This window comes from Scyliorhinus canicula, chromosome 11, assembly GCF_902713615.1.
Source record: "Scyliorhinus canicula chromosome 11, sScyCan1.1, whole genome shotgun sequence".
NCBI lineage: Eukaryota > Metazoa > Chordata > Chondrichthyes > Carcharhiniformes > Scyliorhinidae > Scyliorhinus > Scyliorhinus canicula.
In genome coordinates this window covers 136,906,093-136,926,111 of record NC_052156.1, presented here as the reverse complement: position 1 = coordinate 136,926,111, position 20,019 = coordinate 136,906,093, and the positions used below count along the sequence as shown (strand labels likewise).

At 44.4% G+C, this 20,019-nt stretch overlaps 1 protein-coding gene across 2 annotated transcripts; it reads right to left on the bottom strand.

Moving 5' to 3' along the window:
* Positions 1–5,314: 5,314 nt before the first annotated feature.
* Positions 5,315–8,620, bottom strand: LOC119973408. 2 transcript variants are annotated; one of them, XM_038811465.1, is made up of 2 exons: positions 8,523–8,620; positions 5,315–7,617 (listed from the first exon to the last, which is right to left on the bottom strand). In XM_038811465.1, the coding sequence occupies exons 1-2, from the start codon at positions 8,592–8,594 to the stop codon at positions 6,391–6,393; spliced, it is 1,299 nt and encodes a 432-aa protein (XP_038667393.1). In that variant the 5' UTR covers positions 8,595–8,620; the 3' UTR covers positions 5,315–6,390. The 2 variants fall into 2 exon arrangements, with proteins under 2 accessions (XP_038667393.1, XP_038667392.1); XM_038811464.1 differs by having other exon boundaries at positions 8,423–8,591.
* Positions 8,621–20,019: the final 11,399 nt, after the last annotated feature.

Sequence of the window (20,019 nt, the reverse complement as noted above, 5' to 3'; positions counted from 1 at the left end):
CATTTTACTCTCCTCCCCTCATATTTTCCCAGTATCTTGGCTAAGTGACCATTCTTCATTCTCATATTGGCAGTGTCAGACAGATATTTGACTCGGGGGGTGTATGTGTGTGTATGGGGGGGGGGGGGGGGGGGGGGGGGGGGTGAAGCAGAACAGTTAATTGTATCTTTCTCTTACTATGTGATAGGATTTGTTTTTCCAAAGCTTGCATTTTTGGAGACAGACCCTAATTGAAAAGGAAAACTGAGACAGGAAACTGACCACCCCATTTTCTTTTTAAAAAAACTTTAGAGTACCCAATTCATTTTTTCCAATTAAGGGGCATTCTAGTGTGGCCAATTCACCTACCCTGCACATCTTTTGGGTTGTGGGGGTGAAACCCACGCAAACACGGGGAGAATGTGCAAACTCCACACGGACAGTGACCCAGAGCAGGGATCGAACCTGGGATCTCGGCACCGTGAGGCAGCAGCACTAACCACTGCGCCACCGTGCTGCCCTTCTGACCACCCCACTTTCTAAGGAAATGGAGATTGGAAACCAAAACCTCTGGAGAGATTCAAATTGGTTGTGATATAAAAATGTACACGCCATCAGATCCCAGATGAAGATTCCAGTGGTGCAGTTAAACAGGCTGAAGGAAACAGAGGCTTGGTTCAGTAGCTGAGAACAAGCAAACATAGTTGCTGCAAGCTGTTTCTGCCACTTGAGGATAACATTGGTGGATCTGCACCATCCAGCCAGTTGTAATCCAACGTTCAGGAGCTCGGCAGATGTGTGCCATTTTTGGTGAAGACTGTGTCCCTGCAACTAGGGTTTTTGACACCTTAAAAACTAGGTGTGATGCCCAGAGGACAGTTTACTTAGAGAATCTTAGCACAGCTAAAAGGAACTAATTCCTTGAGAGGCAGCAAAACTGGAGATTCAAACCCAGTGCTGTTAGGAAGCAGTTGCAGGGCTTTGACCCAGTGACGATGAAGGAATTATATATTTTGAAGAAAGGATATTGTGTAACTTGGATGGGAACATTACAGGTGGTGGGGTTCCCATGCACTGCTATTATTGTCCGAGGTAAGAGTCACAGGTTTGGTGCTGCTGCTGAAGAAGCAAGTTTTTGCAGTGCATCTTTTGGATGGTGCACATTGGAGCCAGCGTGTGCTGGTGGACGAGTGTATGTTAAAGGTGGTGCTAATCAAGCGACTGCTTTGCCCCAGATGATTTTGAGCTTGTATTGTTGACGCTGTACTCACCCAGGCAAGTGAAGACTATTCCAACATATTCCTGACTTCTGCCTTGTAGATGGTGGAAGGTTTTTGGAGAGTTCAAACACTCAATACATAGAAACATAGCCTCCAATCTGCCCTTGTGCCCACAATATTTATATGGCTGGTCCAGTTAAGTTTCTGATCAATGGTGACCGCCAGGATATTCATGGAATCATATCGTTGCACAATAGTAATTTCATTGAATATCAAGGTGAAGTAGTCAGGCTCTTTCTTTTTGGAGACAGTCAATGCCCGACAGTATTGCAACGTGAGTGTTACTTGCCACTTATTAGCGCAATGATATCCAGGTCTTGCTGTGTACAGATTCAAGGATACCTATAACGCCATTTATTTTTGAAAGTACTGTAAAAGCAATCCATTTGCAGTTGCTGTAGTGTCCAAGTACTTCTTGCATGTTTCCTAAAGATGCACATTGATACTAAAGGTTGTCAATATTTACAAGCTGAATAGTTGAGAGGCTTGCCTCCGTACTAAATTCTTGTCAAGTCTCCATTACTTGGCAATCCTTGCACCAATTTCATCTTTCTAAACATTTTATTGAACCACTTTTTATACTTGCTTCTGTTTATTAGTCCCCCTTTTTATAGTTTCACCCTGCTATTACCCAGGTACATACTTGAATTATAAAACAAATTGTAAACATGATGCTGAAACCACATCAGGCATATTTACAAATCATAGCTTACACCGCACATTAAAGTAATAATTCATTTTGGGCAATAGCATGAAACAAGTGGCATCTCATCACCTGCCTGATTTTCTGTTCCATTCCATCAGCTGATATGGATATGATAACAGAACCTGCAGGACAATTCCTGAATAGCTACACCAAACTGTTCATACCTCACCAAAATAAAGTGCAAACATTAAAGCCAATGTAAAACAACACCTGATAAGAGCCAAAGAGAAAATGTTCTCAAACCAATGGTTTAAGCCGAATGAAGTAGACTTACTTTCAGCTATTAATATGAAAAAATGATAGCCAGCTGCTTGTAGCTTATTATTTAGCTGCTTGTAGTCTAATACAGGCATTTTCAAAGCAGGGGCCACGACCCGCGGGTGGGTCGTGGGCAGGTGTCAGGAGGGTCACGGGGCTGTGCATCGCGACGTTCCCAATCACGGGAATTCACGCGCAACAGCCAGCTTTTAACAATGCCAGCCGCAACCAGCTAAAAGAATGCAGGCGCACTGCGCAAGAGTGCCCGCTCATCAGTGCGCATGCAGCCTGAGTGTGTTGGGACCTGAACCTGGGGTCAAAGTGCGATAGCGGCATGGCGGCTGTTGACTGCGTGGTGATCACCGATGATAAACAAGGCTATGACCTCGATCTGTTTTGCATCCCTAAACATTGCTCAAATGACCTGGAGAGTATATTCCTCATGGTTTAATCATGGACAGAACTGAACGTTTGGCAAACCCCTGTGTACTGAAGGATGGCTGTCAGTTTTTTGCTGACCTTTTCGACTACATTAAAGCACTGAATCGAAACAATGACCAGTCAATCCCAATGATGGTGGACTTCATCCGCTTGAAGAGGTACTGGAATGATCAGTCAACAGGGGAGCTACTTAGAGTTTACGAAGAGGTACGAAATCCACGCTTTCCTCCTTGAGAAATTGTCCTCTCTGGCTGATTTGTTTGCTTATAAAACTTGGATGCTAACTAGTTCTTATCTCTCCTCCTGTGAGCCTGATTGGAGTGAGATTGTGAGGACCAAGCAGGTTCACCTCTCGAATTAAAGGCAAGAGAAAATGGTGGGTCCCGAAGGTCGGCCAGCGTGGGTGCCGACGGTCAGCCGGTTGGTAAAAACGGGTCCCCAGAAAAAAAGTTTGAAAAACACTGCCTACAATTTATCAGCACCATCTTGTGGCCAACCAACTATAGCACAGGCCTGACTGAATCACTGAGTCAGAGTTACATCCTATTTATTAGTGGTTTTATTTTATTGGTTTGGGAAAAGAAGAACTTCCTGAATTGTCCAACATAATTCACCTACAATTTGTAAAAGAAGCATACTCTCTGGCCACGGAAACAAATGCTTCTTGCCCCAGATCAAAATAATCCTTACTGGGAAGTCTAAAAACACAAAACACCAGGCAGTGTTCATATCTAGCAGTCACATGGATCAGATGAAGAGTTTTCTGCTCACTGTAAATGATTAAAATGTGTACAGTAGCATTCCTTCCTCTTGATTCTTTCAAAGTGCTAAAGGCACCACCGGATCTATTTTGTTTAAACATTTCAACATATAGTACACCTCTCCCACAGCTACCCTGATCCTCAAACAAGGCTGCGCCATTTCCTAGCTACCTTTAAAACTTTATTTTATGGGATTTGTTCAGTACATAGCAGCACGGTAGCATTGTGGATAGCACAATCGCTTCGCAGCTCCAGGGCCCCAGGTTCGATTCCAGCTTGGACTGTCTGTGCGGAGTCTGCACATCCTCCCCATGTGTGCGTGGGTTTCCTCCGGGTACTCTGGTTTCCTCCCACAGTCCAAAGATGTGCAAGTTAGGTGGATTGGACATGATAAATTGCCCTTAGTGTCCAAAATTGCCCTTAGTGTTGGGTGGGGTTACTGGGTTGTGGGGATAGGGTGGAGGTGTTGATCTTGGGTGGGGTGCTCTTTCCAGGAGCCGGTGCAGACTCGATGGGCCGAATGGCCTCCTTCTGCACTGTAAATTCTATTTATAAGGCTATGGAATTTAAGTGAGGCATTCCTATTTAAAGTAATTCTAAGTCCTTGATCTCCCAAAAGTTTGAAGTGCAAATATTGTTTGATTCCAGGTCTACATCTTCTGAGTATATAACAAGTGTAGAGGGCACAGGGCAGCATGGTGGCACAGTGGTTAGCATTGCTGCCGACGGCACTGAGGACCCGGGTTCGAATCCCGGCCCTGGGTCACTGTCCGTGTGGAGTTTGCACGTTCTCCCCGTGTCTGCGTGGGTTTCGCCCCCACAACCCAAAGATGTGCAGGTTAGGTGAATTGGCCACGTTAAATTGCCCTTTAATTGGAAAAAATAATTGGGTACTCTAAATTTTTTTAAAAAGTGTAGAGGGCATACAGTAGAGCGCACACCTCTGCCACGCTGTGTTCACTTAACATGATTTCAATTATTCATCACTTCCTTGAGACTTTACCCTGCCTGATAGATGTCTATAACTATAAAGGGGGCAGATTGGTAGCACAGCGATTAGCACTGTGGCTTCACAGCACCAGGGTCCCAGGTTCGATTCCCGGCTGGGTCGCTGTCTGTGTCTGCCCCCAATGTCTGCGTGGGTTTCCTCTGGGTGCTCCAGTTTCCTCCCACTAGTCCAGAAAGACATAGTTAGGTAATTTGGACATTCTGAATTTTCCCTCTGTGTACCCGAACAGGCGCCAGAATGTGGCGACTAGGGGCTTTTCACAGTAACGTCATTGCAATGTAAGCCTAATTGCGACAATAAAGATTATTAGATGTAAACTGAAAAGATTAATATTTTATTCAGAGCTCCCATCTCAATGAGGAGGTTTCAGGCTAACAATCTGCTCTGAAACCTTCGCCCACGTTCAGTGGCAGAGGTAATAAATGGTCTTTCATTCAGAGAAACAGCCCAATAAAATGACTAGAAAATTTTAATTCTATGATATTAAAAGCTATATCCCGAATTAGGCAAAGAGCAATTTTACATTTCAGCTTTTATCCCTATGTTCAATACCCGACGTTTGCGCATGTGGACTGCTTTGGGAAAATTGAAAATTCTAAGCAGCTGATTTATTCTCGCTCCCCCACCAAATAAGGTATTTAACACTTGTCACACTAGAGTTAAGCTTTTTAATAAAAGTAATGGCAACTACTCAGTATTTCTAAAGACCAGGTCACCTTTCCGTGATATTTTAAATTAATTACAAAATAAGAGATCTCCTTTCTGAGAAATGAATTCAATTTACAGTGACATTTTTAGATCCGCATACATTATCAATAAAATAAGAGCTACCTACTGGATTAGTTTTCTCATTTAAGATCAGGTACAAATAACAAACAAATTAAATAAACTGATCAGATTTAATACAAGTCACTTTGTTGGCACATTATAAATTAATCACAGGATATCAAATTAAAACGCATTTTTTCTTAAAAAGACAAAACACTATAATTCCATGCACCCATTTTGAATTATGTCCCCACCAATTTCAGCAAAGTACGGTTAAACTCAGATTACTTCGGAAGCAAAAATGCTCAATGTTTTAAATTAACAAAGTAAAGATTCTTTGATTCATTGATCAAGAGCTGAATTTCTGCCACTTTGTTTTATTCAGCTTCTTTCACCAGGTGTAAAATGGCTATAATTCTTTGACTCAATGTTGTGCTCTCAATGTGTTTTTTTGTCTGATTACTTTCTTGCAAGCACTTTGGGACATTTTCTCAAAGGTATTATAATTGACTGCTGCAAGAAATAATAGGACAATTCAGGAGAAATTATAAATCAGTTCTCCAATTTACACAAACTCATCTTTTTTTAAATAAATTTAGTGTATCCAATTCATTTTTTCCAATTAAGGGGCAATTTAACGTGGCCAATCCACCTAGCTTTGGGTTGTGGGGGCGAAACCCACGCAGACACGGGGAGAATGTGCAAACACCTCACAGACAGTGACCCAGGGCCGGGATTCAAACCCAGGTCCTCAGCGCTGTAGGCAGCAATGCTAATCACTGTGCCACCGTGCTGCCCTCACAAACTCATTTTAAGTGAGTATTGCTTAGCTTTTAAATAATTTGGGTAAATCTAGATAATGGCATCAGTAGGTTTAGAAATGGAATTTGCTACAAATGACTGGAAATGGGAACTGAGTCTATAATAGTGTATAACCACAGCTAACTGTACACATCATACATTATTTACAGTCGTTGAATAGGATTGTAGAATGGGGAAAAAAAGAGTTTGTTTATTTCAAGTCACTAATGAAGAAGTGTTAAATGTTCCACTTTAGCCCACTGGCTCTTCAAAATAAATAATAATATTCCCCCTAAAAAATGGCTGAATCCAAGTCCACAAAAACACTTGACTGCACTGGGAACATTATTCATAAATAACCATGAATCACTGAGAGGGAAGCAAAAATTAGTCTTTGGGTCGATTTCTTCTGGGATGAGGAAATGCATGTTTCTTGGAATCTGGTATTTGTTCATCGATGGTAACCCACTGGCCCTGCTCATTTTTAACAAGAACACCTAAGCAGCGAACGCCATCTCCTCTCTTGCGCTTCGGAATGGTTTGACCCATAATGCTTTCCAGCATCTTGCTATTCGACAGGCTTATACAGTACAGTTGAAAGTCATTTATCACATCTTCAGTGTAGTATTTCAGGATTTCTTCCTTTGGAATCAGGGGAACACATTCCTCTTTGTGACCATGTTTCCAGTGGTACTTCTGGCAGACTTTACTGCAGTAATATGTAAGCCGACAGCGTTCACAAGCGCGGAAGTGACAGTCCAAATCTTCCAGTTCATTACACAGAGGAGAAGAGCATATAATCGGGAATGTTTCTGGTGGTTTGGTTTCTATGTCCGAAATTGTGGATACATACCTTGCTTTATGTTGATAATGCACGTAAGGATTTTTCTTGTATTCTTCAGGATTCTCCACAGCCATCATGGCTTTTCTAGCGACATGTACACCAGCCATTTCATACTCATCTTCTTGTGACAAGTACCAAATTATTTGGGGGAAGGAGGATCGATCCCATGTTTGCTTACAAATTTGAATGTGATAATGCTCCGCCAAGACCAGCCATGCTTTAACAAGCAACCCAAGGTTCAATCTTTGATCAGACATTTTCCAGGCTACTTCTAGGCAGTTAAAGATCTGTAACTGGCAAAGATACTTTATGTCATCTTCAGTGCACAAGACAAGGCAATTGTAAAGAATCTTCAAGCACTCCTGCCAGATGAAATGGCGCAGGTGTGTAATTTCACCATCAAAAACAAGCATGATGCCAATGTTTGTAACAATTCTGTATCGCTTATCCCACATTCGTCTAACACAGGGCATGTAACAAGATATTCGACGCAAGAAGCCTAAAGCCTGAAAAAATGTGGAATGTGAGTGAATCAACTTCATGCTACCTTCGGCAAAGCATTCATCTACCAGTTCAGACCACGCAATTTCGGCAAAGCGCTGCAAGAAGACATGTGCTTCTGGGCGACAGTCCTCGGCTCCATTAATAGAAATTTTCTCAAACAAATTCAGCATGATGGTATGTAGTTCTGACTGAGCCTCATAGGTGTCTTGCAGAATAAGTCTCATTATACGTTTAATCAAATTGTCAGTGGAGTCTCCAATCAGCATCTAAAATATATCACAAACAAATAACTTTCAAAACACATGAAAAATTAAACATCAGCAAGGTAAAAGATGTACATTTTACTAGGACAGGAAAGTTGATTGGAAACAAGACGTTTCCGTTTGCATTTTTAACAGCTGGTTACATAGAACTTCATGCATGGGCAGATGTTTTTGTTAGGTATACATCCATCCTCTTGTCACATAACAGCATCAAGGCAACAACTGAGTGCATTGACAGCACCTTGGAGAGGAGTCCATAAGGAGGAGTGGTGAAAGAGGCATTAAGATCACCAGGTAGATCCACAGTTACCAAGGTTGATGATGGGTGCCAGGTAAATTAGGCCTTGTTTAAGGGAGGATATTTTAAAATATACATTTAAGTGCTACTTGGATTCAAAGAAAGGGCAACATTCACAAGTTTGCCCAGGTTATCATGCTGTTCGCAGAACTGTGTGGGATCCAGGTATGAAAATGAATAAACAATGCAAGCCATAAAAAAAATGGAAAGCAGCGAGGTTAAGTTTGAGTATGGTCCACAATTCTGGGACTCCATCTTACAAAAATGATAAAGGTACTGGAGAAGGCGCTACAAAATTTGCAATGAAATCAGGACTGAGAAATTGTAACTTCTAGGAAAAACTGAATAGGCTGGGTTCTTTTCTCTCGAAAAATAGAAAACTAATACACATCTTTCAAATAGTGAAAGGATTTAATAGGGTAGACATAAGGGTCGAAAACAGGGGGGGGGCATTATTGTCCAAAGCAGCAAGGTGGTTGTTGCAGTTTATTAATGGTGTTATTAATCTACCTGGGGATGTGAGCTGCTGAAGTCAGTCATACAGATAGACAGAGAGGGAGAGAAAAACCGTCTCCCCGCTGCCTCCATGTCCCGCCGGGCCCGCACTCACCTCCAGCCGCTGTTTGTACGGGACACCAGTCCCTTCCCGCTGTAACTGCAACTTCTCCATCGCCGCCGCCATCTTCTTCCCTCCCCTCCCCCACCACCTCACTGAAGCCGAGGAGGCAGAGACCGGGCCAAGAGAAGCCCCACTCCTCCCGGTAGCTCAGCGTTTGGCCTCCTGGCGCTGCTGCTGCTGCTGCTGCTGCCACCTACAGGCAGAACTATCACACCGCAGCCAACCCTGCAAAAAAACCAACCCCAACTCCCAGCTCACTAAATACTGTGGATAAAAGCAAAATACTGCGGCTGCTGCACTCTGAAACAAGAACAGAGGACGCTGGAAAAACTGAGACCTGCTGAGTTTTTTCTTCCTTCCGATACAGTGGAAGGTGGGGAAATCTGAATGAAAGACAGAAAATGCTGTCTATAATGTGTAATTTTTTTTTATTTATTTGGGGTTGTATTGGGTGAAATATGCAGTGACTGGGAGTAACTCTCCTGGCCAGTATAATTACCTGATGCAGAATAAAACTGTCCTTGCTGCGCTTCAACAAATATGCAGTAATTCCAACTAGTGGCTAGCACCCTTTGTTGCTTTTTTTTAAATTCTAGAAATCTTTCACATCTGAAGTTAAATTTCCTGCCTGTCCAGCGAGAAAAAAAGCTATAAATGAAATGAAAATCGCTTATTGTCACGAGTAGGCTTCAAATGAAGTTACTGTGAAAAGCCCCTAGTTGCCATATTCCGGCGCCTGTTCGGTGAAATCCACCCTCTGAGCGAGAACGCATTGTGTTCTATGTAATTGGCTAGTTTAAGCCATGACCCACAGTTTTTGGGAACTGGGTTGACTCCAGATTTTCCTTTTTTAAATAAATTTAGAGTGCTCAATTCTTTTTTTTCCAAATTCAGGGGCAATTTAGCATGGCCAATCCACCTACCCTGCACGACTTTGTGTTGTGGGGGTGAGACCCACGCAGACACAGGAAGAATGTGCATCCCCCACACGGACAGTGACCCGGGGCCAGGATCAAACCCGGATCCTCGGTGCCGTGAGGCAGCAGTGCTAACCACTGCGCCAGCTGCTGCCTTGACTCCAGATTTTCTTTGATGTTGAGCCCTTGTGTCGTACGGAGAGATGATTTCATCCCATTAATTTGCATTGGACTCAAATCTGCATTACTGTATTAGAAAAGGGACGTGGCAACTACAGGAGAAAACTATACAAAAATAGAATTTGGAAAAAATATGATTAGGCATTCAAAATTAGCTGTGTAAACATTTTGCTCAGTACCAATAACTGTAATGTTTATTAGAATAAAAGTAATCGAATGCCAAAGGAACTGGAATTATCCAGTTTATAATTCTACATCATGTCAGTTGCCTGAAGCTGTCAATGCCTGACGTATTTAAATGAAAGTAAAGTTACCATAGTCCCAGATGACCATCGGCTGCTTTCCCTTTTGAGGAGGAGAGCTGACTAGTGGTGATTTATCCTGAGGATCACCACACCTTAGGCGAGGGGCGAGGTTGAGAGGGTGGGTCCATCATGAATAACCTCAGCCGGTAGAGGAATATAAAATATATTTCATATTCAAATAGCAAATGATTAAATTTATGGTCCTGTGACTTCTCTCATCAGAAAACAAGAAACAATGTTAAACTTGTATAAGGCACTAGTTTGGCCTCAGCGGGAGTCTTGCTCCCAGTTTTGGGCACCCACTTGGGAAAGATGTGAATGAGTTAAAGAGGCTGCAGGATAGATTGACAGGAATGGTTTCAGGGATCAGGAACTTCAGTTATGAAGATAGATTAGAGAAGTTGGGACTGTTTTCCTTGGAAAAGAGACGGCTGAGAGGAGATTTGATAGAGGTCTTCAAAATCATGAGGGGTCTGGGCAAACATGGATAGGGAGAAACTGTTCCCACTCATGAAAGAATCGAGACTAAGAGGACACAGATTTAAAGTAATGGCAAAATAAGCAAAAGCAATACGAGGAAAATATTTTTCACGCGAGTGGTTAATGTTTGGAATGGACTGCCTGAGAGTGTGGTGAAGGCAGGTTCAATCAAAGTATTCAAAAGGGAATTAGACTGTTAACTGAAATGGAAATCTGCAGGATTCCAGGGAGAAGGCAGGGGAATGGCACCAGATGAATTGCTCATTTGGAGAACCTGCACAGACACAATGGCCGATGGACAAAATGGCAGCCTTCAGTGCTGCAATAATGCTATGATTCTGTTGGGCAATAACATATTGGGCATGAACTTCCAAAAAGGGAACAAAGTCCCTGAGCAAACGGATTTAGCCGCCGTATGTTTCCCGGCACTCACAGTGCTGTTCAACACATGGCTATTCAACATGACTTTCTTTGAATAAGGGGCCTGAATGGGGAGTGTGCGGCCGAGGCTGCACATAGCCCCATTTTTTACAACATGGAGCTCCACTCGCCAGAACCTCCCTTCGTAGTGAAAGATCCGGACGCCACTACCATGTCCCAAAAAGAATTCCTGACCTTCCGCTCAGCCCGAATGAGAGGATCCACCCCACCCACCCCCCAAACAGGCTACCCCAGCCCAATCGCGCGCATGCAGAAAATGTCAGCTTGGCACCTTGGCAGTGCCAACCTGGAAGTTCCCCTGTTAGCTGGAAGTGCCACCTGGGCAGTGTCAGGCTGGCACCCAGGTGGTACTGCCAGGGCGGCAAGCTGGCACTGCCACACTGCCCAAAGGGCATGCAACTAGGGGCCTCAGATACCCTTGGAGACCCCAACGAGTGCTGTTCCGTCTGGTCCCCGTTTGTGGGAACTAGCACCAAACAGCACTCACCCACAGTCCCCAAGGCAAAGGGATTGAATCCCAAAGCTTCAGGTACCTCGGTATTTTGCACATTAGAGTAAGGCTTAATGCCCCACTCTCATGTGCAGATTTGCTAAAGAGTGATCCTACCCATTGTGGGCTGGATACCCCTTGCAATATCTCGAGAGAGCGCGTTGAATCTCGTGAGGTGTGAGAGCTGGGTAGATCCCAGAAATTAGACCTTCCGGCTTTCACGGGTCACGCTATGCCATGGCGAGATGCTTTTCTGCCGCAGAATGGCCAGAGGACCGTACCCTTTGTGAATTTAATTTTGATATGATCTTTCTTGAATATTTCCTACGTCTCTTTATTTTTTTTTTTAAATTTAGAGTACCCAATTCATTTTTTCCAATTAAGGGGCAATTTAGCATGGCCAATCCACCTATCCTGCACATCTTTGGGTTGTGGGGGCAAAACCCATGCAGACATGGGGAGAATGTGCAAACTCCACATGGACAGTGACCCAGAGCCGGGATCGAACCTGGGACCTCGGCGCTGTGAGGCCGCAGGGCTAACCCACTGCACCACCGTGCTGCCCCCTATGTCTCTTTAGTGATAGTACTGATCTGCTCACCATGTTCCTCTCTTGTTCATCCTGAGTTGCAAATATGCCATGCTACAGATTCAACCTTCTCACTATCAGTATTAAAATTAATTGATCTTTCCCATGAGTTCTGTTTTTCCGTCCGTCTGCAATTCTTCTATGATCTCCAGTCTTTTTAAAACCAGGATTGGTATTTGCTTATCATTAATTTACTGATTTACCTCATTACTATTGGAAAGTGGCAAATGTGACATCTTTGTTCAAGAAAGGATGAAAGGACATTCCTAGTCACAGTAGGGCGGTCAGTTTGACATTAGTGGTAAGGATTTAGAAATAATAATCAGAACAAATTTTTTTTTTAAATTTAGAGTACCCAATTCATTTTTTTCAATTAAGGGGCAATTTAGCATGTTCAATCCACCTACCCTGCACATCTTTGGGTTGTGGGGGCGAAACCCAGGCAAAAACGGGGAGAATGTGCAAACTCCACACGGACAGTGACCCAGAGCCAGGATTGAACCTGGGACCTCAGTGCCATGAAGCAACAAGGCTAACCCACCACCACCATGCTGCCCATTTAACAGGGACTTGGAGAAGTTTGAGTTAATTTAAGGAGACCCAGCATGGATTTGTAAAAGGAAGATTGTGTTTGGCTATTTCTTTTAGTTAACAGGTTTGAGGCTCGTGGAATAGAGATAGAGATAGAGATAGAGAAATACAGCACAGAACAGGCCCTTCGGCCCACGATGTTGCGCCGAACTTTTGTCCTAGGTTAATCATAGAATTTTGGACAATTTGTCATGGCCAATCCACCCAACCTGCACATCTTTGGACTGTGGGAGGAAACCGGAGTACCCGGAGGAAACCCACGCAGTCACGGGGAGGATGTGCAGACTCCACACAGACAGTGACCCAAGTCGAAATCGAACTTGGGACCCTGGAGCTGTGAAGCAATTGTGCTATCCACAATGCTACCGTGCTGCCCTTAAGAAGTTAACCTACACTCCCTTATTCTACCCTAATCCAAGTACCTATCCAATAGCCGCTTGAAGGTCCATAAATTTTCCGACTCAACTACTACCACAGGCAGTGCATTCCATGCCCCCACTACTCTCTGGGTAAAGAACCTACCTCTGACATCCCCTCTATATCTTCCACCATTTATCTTAAATTTATGTCCCCTTGTAATGGTGTGTTCCACCCGGGGAAAAAGTCTCTGACTGTCTACTCTATCTATTCCCCTGATCATCTTATAAACCTCTATCAAGTCGCCCCTCATCCTTCTCCGTTCTAATGAGAAAAGGCCTAGCACCCTCAATCTTTCCTCGTATGACCTACTCTCCATTCCAGGCAACATCCTGGTAAATCTCCTTTGCACCTTTTCCAAAGCTTCCACATCCTTCCTAAAATGAGGTGACCAGAACTGCACACAGTACTCCAAATGTGGCCTGACCAAGGTTTTGTACAGCTGCATCATCACCTCACGGCTCTTAAATTCAATCCCTCTGCTAATGAACGCTAGCACACCATAGGCCTTCTTCACAGCTCTATCCACTTGAGTGGCAACTTTCAAAGAACAATGAACATAGACCCCAAGATCTCTCTGCTCCTCCACATTGCCAAGAACCCTACCATTAACCCTGTATTCCGCATTCAGATTTGTCCTTCCAAAATGGACAACCTCACACTTGTCAGGGTTAAACTCCATCTGCCACTTCTCAGCCCAGCTCTGCATTCTATCTATGTCTCTTTGAAGCCGACAACAGCCCTCCTCACTATCCACAACTCCACCAATCTTCGTATCATCTGCAAATTTACTGACCCACCCTTCAACTCCCTCATCCAAGTCGTTAATGAAAATCACAAACAGCAGAGGACCCAGAACTGATCCCTGCGGTACGCCACTGATAACTGGGCTCCAGGCTGAATATTTGCCATCCACCACAACTCTCTGTCTTCTATCGGTTAGCCAGTTTGTTATCCAACTAGCCAAATTTCCCACTATCCCATGCCTCCTTACTTTCTGCATAAGCCTACCATGGGGAACCTTATCAAATGCCTTACTAAAATCCATGTACACTACATCCACTGCTTTACCTTCATCCACATGCTTGGTCACCTCCTCAAAGAATTCAATAAGACTTGTAAGGCAAGACCTACCCCTCACAAATCCGTGCTGACTATCCCTAATCAAGCAATGCCTTTCCAGATGCTCAGAAATCCTATCCCTCAGTACCCTTTCCATTACTTTGCCTACCACCGAAGTAAGACTAACTGGCCTGTAATTCCCAGTATTATCCCTGTTCCCTTTTTGAACAGGGGCACGACATTCGCCACTCTCCAATCCTCTGGTACCACCCCTGTTGACAGCGAGGACGAAAAGATCATTGCCAACGGCTCTGCAATTTCATTTCTTGCTTCCCATAGAATCCTTGGATATATCCCGTCAGGCCCGGGGGACTTGTCTATCCTCAAGTTTTTCAAAACGCGCAACACATCTTCCTTCCTGACAAGTATCTCCTCAAGCTTATCAGTCTGCTTCACGCTGTCCTCTCCAACAATATGGCCCCTCTCATTTGTAAATACTGAAGAAAAATACTTGTTCAAGACCTCTCCTATCTCTTCAGACTCAATACACAATCTCCCGCTACTGTCCTTAATCGGACCTACTCTCACTCTAGTCATTCTCATATTTCTCACGTATGTGTAAAAGGCCTTGGGGTTTTCCTTGATCCTACCCGCCAAAGATTTTTCATGCCCTCTCTTAGCTCTCCTAATCCCTTTCTTCAGTTCCCTCCTGGCTATCTTGTATCCCTCCAGCGCACTGTCTGAACCTTGTTTCTTCAGCCTTACATAAGTCTCCTTCTTCCTCTTAACAAGACATTCAACCTCTCTTGTCAACCATGGTTCCCTCACTCGACCATCTCTTCCCTGCCTGACAGGGACATACATATCAAAGACACGCAGTACCTGATCCTTGAACAAGTTCCACATTTCACTTGTGTCCTTCCCTGACAGCCTATGTTCCCAACTTCTGCACTTCAATTCTTGTCTGACAGCATTGTATTTACCCTTCCCCCAATTATAAACCTTGCCCTGTTGCTCGCACCTATCCCTCTCCATTACTAAAGTGAAAGTCACAGAATTGTGGTCACTACCTCCAAAATGCTCCCCCACTAACAAATCTATCACCTGCCCTGGTTCATTACCAAGTACTAAATCCAATATGGCCTCCTCTCTGGTCGGACAATCTACATACTGTGTTAGAAAAGCTTCCTGGACACACTGCACAAACACTACCCCATCCAAACTATTTGATCTAAAGAGTTTCCACTCAATGTTTGGGAAGTTGAAGTCGCCCATGACTACTACCCTGTGACTTCTGCACCTTTCCAGAATCTGTTTCCCAATCTGTTCCTCCACATCTCTGCTGCTATTGGGGGGCCTATAGAACACTCCCAACAAGGTGACTGCTCCTTTCCTATTTCTAACTTCAACCCATATTACCTCAGTAGGCAGATCCCCCTCGAACTGCCTTTCTGCAGCTGTTATACTATCTCTAATTAACAATGCCACCCCCCCCACCTCTTTTACCACCCTCCCTAATCTTGTTGACACATCTATAACCAGGGACCTCCAACAACCATTTCTGGCCCTCTTCTATCCAAGTTTCCGTGATGGCCACCACATCGTAGTCCCAAGTACCGATCCATGCCTTAAGTTCACCCACCTTATTCCTGATGCTTCTTGCATTAAAGTATACACACTTCAACCCATCTCCTTGCCTGCAAGTACTCTCCTTTGTCATTGTTACCTTCCCCACTGCATCACTACGTGCTTTGGCGTCCTGACTATCGTCTACCTTAGTTGCTGGACTACAGATCCGGTTCCCATTCCCCTGCCAAATTAGTTTAAACCCTCCCGAAGAGTACTAGAAAACCTCCCCCCCAGGATATTGGTGCCCCTCTGGTTCAGATGCAACCCGTCCTGCTTGTACAGGTCCCACCTTCCCCAGAATGCGCTCCAATTATCCAAATACCTGATATAGAAAGTCACTTTCGGCTTGATTGGCATAAGGACAGAAAATAGTGCTGTGTCAGCGTAAATAGTTGTTTTTCAGGTTCTAGTATGATCAATAGTTATGTTCCCCACGCCAGCACCACTGCTTTTTTGATATGCCTTAGACACTGGAATACAGAGCAAAGTTTGCCGATTAACCCAGCTTCTTAATGTTTATGGGGAATGTGCGCATTGCTGGCACGGTAAGCATTTGTTGCCTCCAAATTGCCCTTAAGAAGATGGTGGTGAGCTGCCGCCTTGAACCACACTGCAGTCCACCTGGTGTAGGTACTCCCAAATGCTGATGGGGAAGCAGTTCCAGGTTTTTGACCCAGCAACAGTGAAGGAATGACGTATAGTTCCAAGTAAAAATGGTGTGTGACTTGGAGGGGAACTTGCAGGACATGGTGTTCCCGTGCGTTTACTGTCCTTGCCCTTCTTGGTTGTAGAGGTTGTGGCTTTAGAAGGCGCTGTTGAAGGGTGCTAGGTGAGTTGCTATAATACATCTTGTATATGAAGTGTAGCAAACCAATTGACTAATACCAAAATGTATGAATCATTCGCCAAGATATAGGCCAGCAGAATGTGCAGACAAGTGGCAGATGTAATTCAATATAAAGAAGTGTGAAGTGATGTATTTTGGCAGCACGAGGCACAGTGGTTAGCAATGCTTCCTCACAGCCCCAGAGACCCAGGTTCAGTACTGGGACCTCTGCTGTTTGTAATATATATAAATGACTTGGAAGAAAACGTAGCGGATCTGATTAGCAAGTTTGCCGATGATACTAAGATTGCAAGAGTTGCGGATAGTGAATGAAGATTGTCAGAGAATACAACAGGATATAGATAGGCTGCAAAACTGGGCAGAGAAATGGCAGATGGAATTTAACCTGGACAATTGCGAGGTGATGCATTTTGGTAGATCCAATTCAGGTGGGAGCTATAAAATAAATGGCAGAACCATCAGGAGCATAGAGACAACAAGAGATCTGGGCGTGCAGGTCCACGGATTCTTAAAAGTGGCAGCGCAGATAGAAATAGTGGGAAAGAAAGCATATAATAATAATAATCTTTATTATTGTCACAAGTAGGCTTACATTAACACTGCAATGAAGTTACTGTGAAAAGCCTATAGTCACCACATGCTGGTGCCTGTTCGGTACACAGAGGGAGAATTCAGAATGTCAAATTCACCTAACAGCATGCCTTTTGGGACTTGAGGGAGGAAACAGGAGCACCCGGAGCATGCTTGCCTTCATCGAAGAGAGCATCGAGTATAAAAGTTCGCAAATTATGTTACAGTTATATAGAACGTTGGTTAGGCCACATTTGGAATACTGTTTGCACATTCTTCCATGTCTACATGGGTTTCCTCCAGGTGCTTCGGTTTCCTCCCACAGTCCAAAGGTATGCACGTTAGGTGGATTGACCATGCTAAATTGCCCCTAGTTGGAGTTAAGGGTCTAGGGTGGGGAATTGGACCTGGTGGAGTGCTTTTTCGAAGGGTAGGTGCAGACTCAAAGGACCGAATGGCCTCCTTCTGCACTGTAGGGATTATCTGATTCTATGATCTATGAGGATTAACTTGCTGAGTACTTCTAGTAGTTCCTGCTTTTATCCCAGGTACCTATACCATATTTCAAGGAAAATCAAACTGTTTGTGTCTTTACATGACGTACAGTCACTAAGTAGACAATAGACAACAGAACATTACAGCGCAGTACAGACCCTTCGGCCCTCGGTGTTGCACAAACCTGTGAAACCAATCTAAAGCCCAGCTACACTATTCCATTATCATCCATATGTTTATCCAATGACCATTTAAATGCCCTTTATGTTGGCGAGTCCCCTACTGTTGCAGGCAGGACATTCCACGCCTCTACTACTTTCTGAGTAAAGAACCTACCTCTGACATCTGAAACTACCTCTGACATCTGTCCTATATCTTATCTCCCCTCAATTTAAAGCTATGTCCCCTCGTGCTAGGCATCACCATCTGTGGAAAAAGGCTCTCAGTGTCCACCCTATCTACTCCTCTGGTCATCTTGTTTGCCTCTATTAAGTCACCTCTTAACTTTCTTCTCTCTAACGAAAACAGCCTCAAGTCCCTCAGCCTTTCCTCATAAGATCTTCCCTCCAGACCAGGCAACATCTTGGTAAATCTCCTCTGCACCCTTTCCAATGCTTCCACATGCTTCCTATAATGCAGCGACCAGAACTGTACGCAATACTCCAAATGCGGCTGCACCAGTGTTTTGTACAGCTGCAACATGACCTCATGGCTCCAAAACACAACCCCTCTACCAATAAACGCTAACACACCGTATGCCTTTTTAACACCCTATCAACCTGGGTGGCAACTTTCAGGGACACCGATATCTCTCTGCTCATCCACACTACCAAGAATCTTACCATTAGCCCAGCAGACTGTATTTCTGTTACTCCTTCCAAAATGAATTCCCTCACACTTTTCTGCATTAAACTCCATTTGCCCTTTTAAATCTCTGGCTCCTCTCCGTGCTTTTAAAGCTCCAGCTCCTCCCCCGCTTTTAAATCTCCCGCTTTTAAATCTCCGGCTCCTCTCTCGCTTTTAAAGCTCCGGCTCCTCTCCCGTTTTTAAATCTCCGGCTCCTCTCCCGCTTTTAAATCTTAGGCTCCTCTCCCACTTTTAAATCTCCGGCTCCTCTCCCACTTTTAAATCTCCGGCTCCTCTCCCGCTTTTAAATCTCCGGCTCCTCTCCCGTTTTTAAATCTCCGGCTCCTCTCCCGCTTTTAAATCTCCGGCTCCTCTCCCGCTTTTAAATCTCCGGCTCCTCTCTCGCTTTAAAATCTCCGGCTCCTCTCCCACATTTAAATCTCCGGCTGTTCTCCCGCTTTAGGAATAAACTTGCTCAGAAATTATCTCCATTCCATATTGTTTGCTATTCAGTTTATTGTTGCTCCAAATGTCACCTTTTGAAAAGTTGCCCCATGAGAAAAAAATTGAAACGTGTCTCACCCCCCCCCCCTCCCCCCCGGGCTGCCTGGAGGGGTCAGCCAAGTCCAGCGCAGCAACTCAGCAAGGTTCCTTCGATAGCACCTTCCAAACCCCGGGTTCAGTAGCTCACCCAGCGCGGCTCCTGTGCCCTCAGTCCAATACCCCAAGCCTTTTTGAGACAGAATTCCAGAGCTGGGCCGAAGGGCCTGTTTCCATGCTGCAAACAGCTGGGGGGCCTAGGCTGCTGCTAGGCTGACCAATAATTGGGCGATTAAAATCAGGAATGGTCAGGAATGTTGGAGGAGTGCAGAGATCTCAGGGGGTTGTAGGGCTGGAGGAGGTTACAGGGGCTGGGTGATGGAATAGCCATGGAAGAATTTGAGAACAAGGATGAGAAATGTTATTTGGGAGGCCATTGTCGGAACTGGAGTTAGTGTTGCCGGGGGATGTACGGAAAGCTCTCCTTCACTGGCAGAGGCATGGGATATAAAAGTACGGATATAATGTTGGCATTGTATCAAACACTGGTGAGGCCACAGCTGGAGTATTGTGCACAGTTCTGGTCACCACATTACAGGAAGGACGTTATTGCTCTGGAGAGAGTGCAGAGGAGGTTTACAAGAATGTTGCCAGGATTGGAAAAGTATAGCTTGGAGGTGACATTGGATATGTTGGGATCATTTTCCTTGGAACAAAGTAGGCTGAGCAGTGACTAATTGAGGTGTACAAAATAATGAGGGGAAGAGATAGAGTACACAGGATAAAATTGTTTCCCTTAGTGGAGAACTCTAGAACCAGGAGACACAGATTCAAGGTAAGAGGCAGAAGGCGTAGAGGGGACATGAGGAAGAACGTTTTTAGGCAGAGGGTAGTGAGAGTCTGGAATTCGCTGCCCGAGTTGGTGGTGGAGGCAGAGACCCTAAACACTTTGGAAAGGTTGATTTGGAATCACTAGCTTTCGGAGCGTAGCTCATTCACCAGGTAATCGAAGAAGCTGCGCTTCGAAAGCTAGTGATTCCAAAGAAACCTGTTGGACTTTAACCTGGTATTGTAAGACTTCTTACTGTG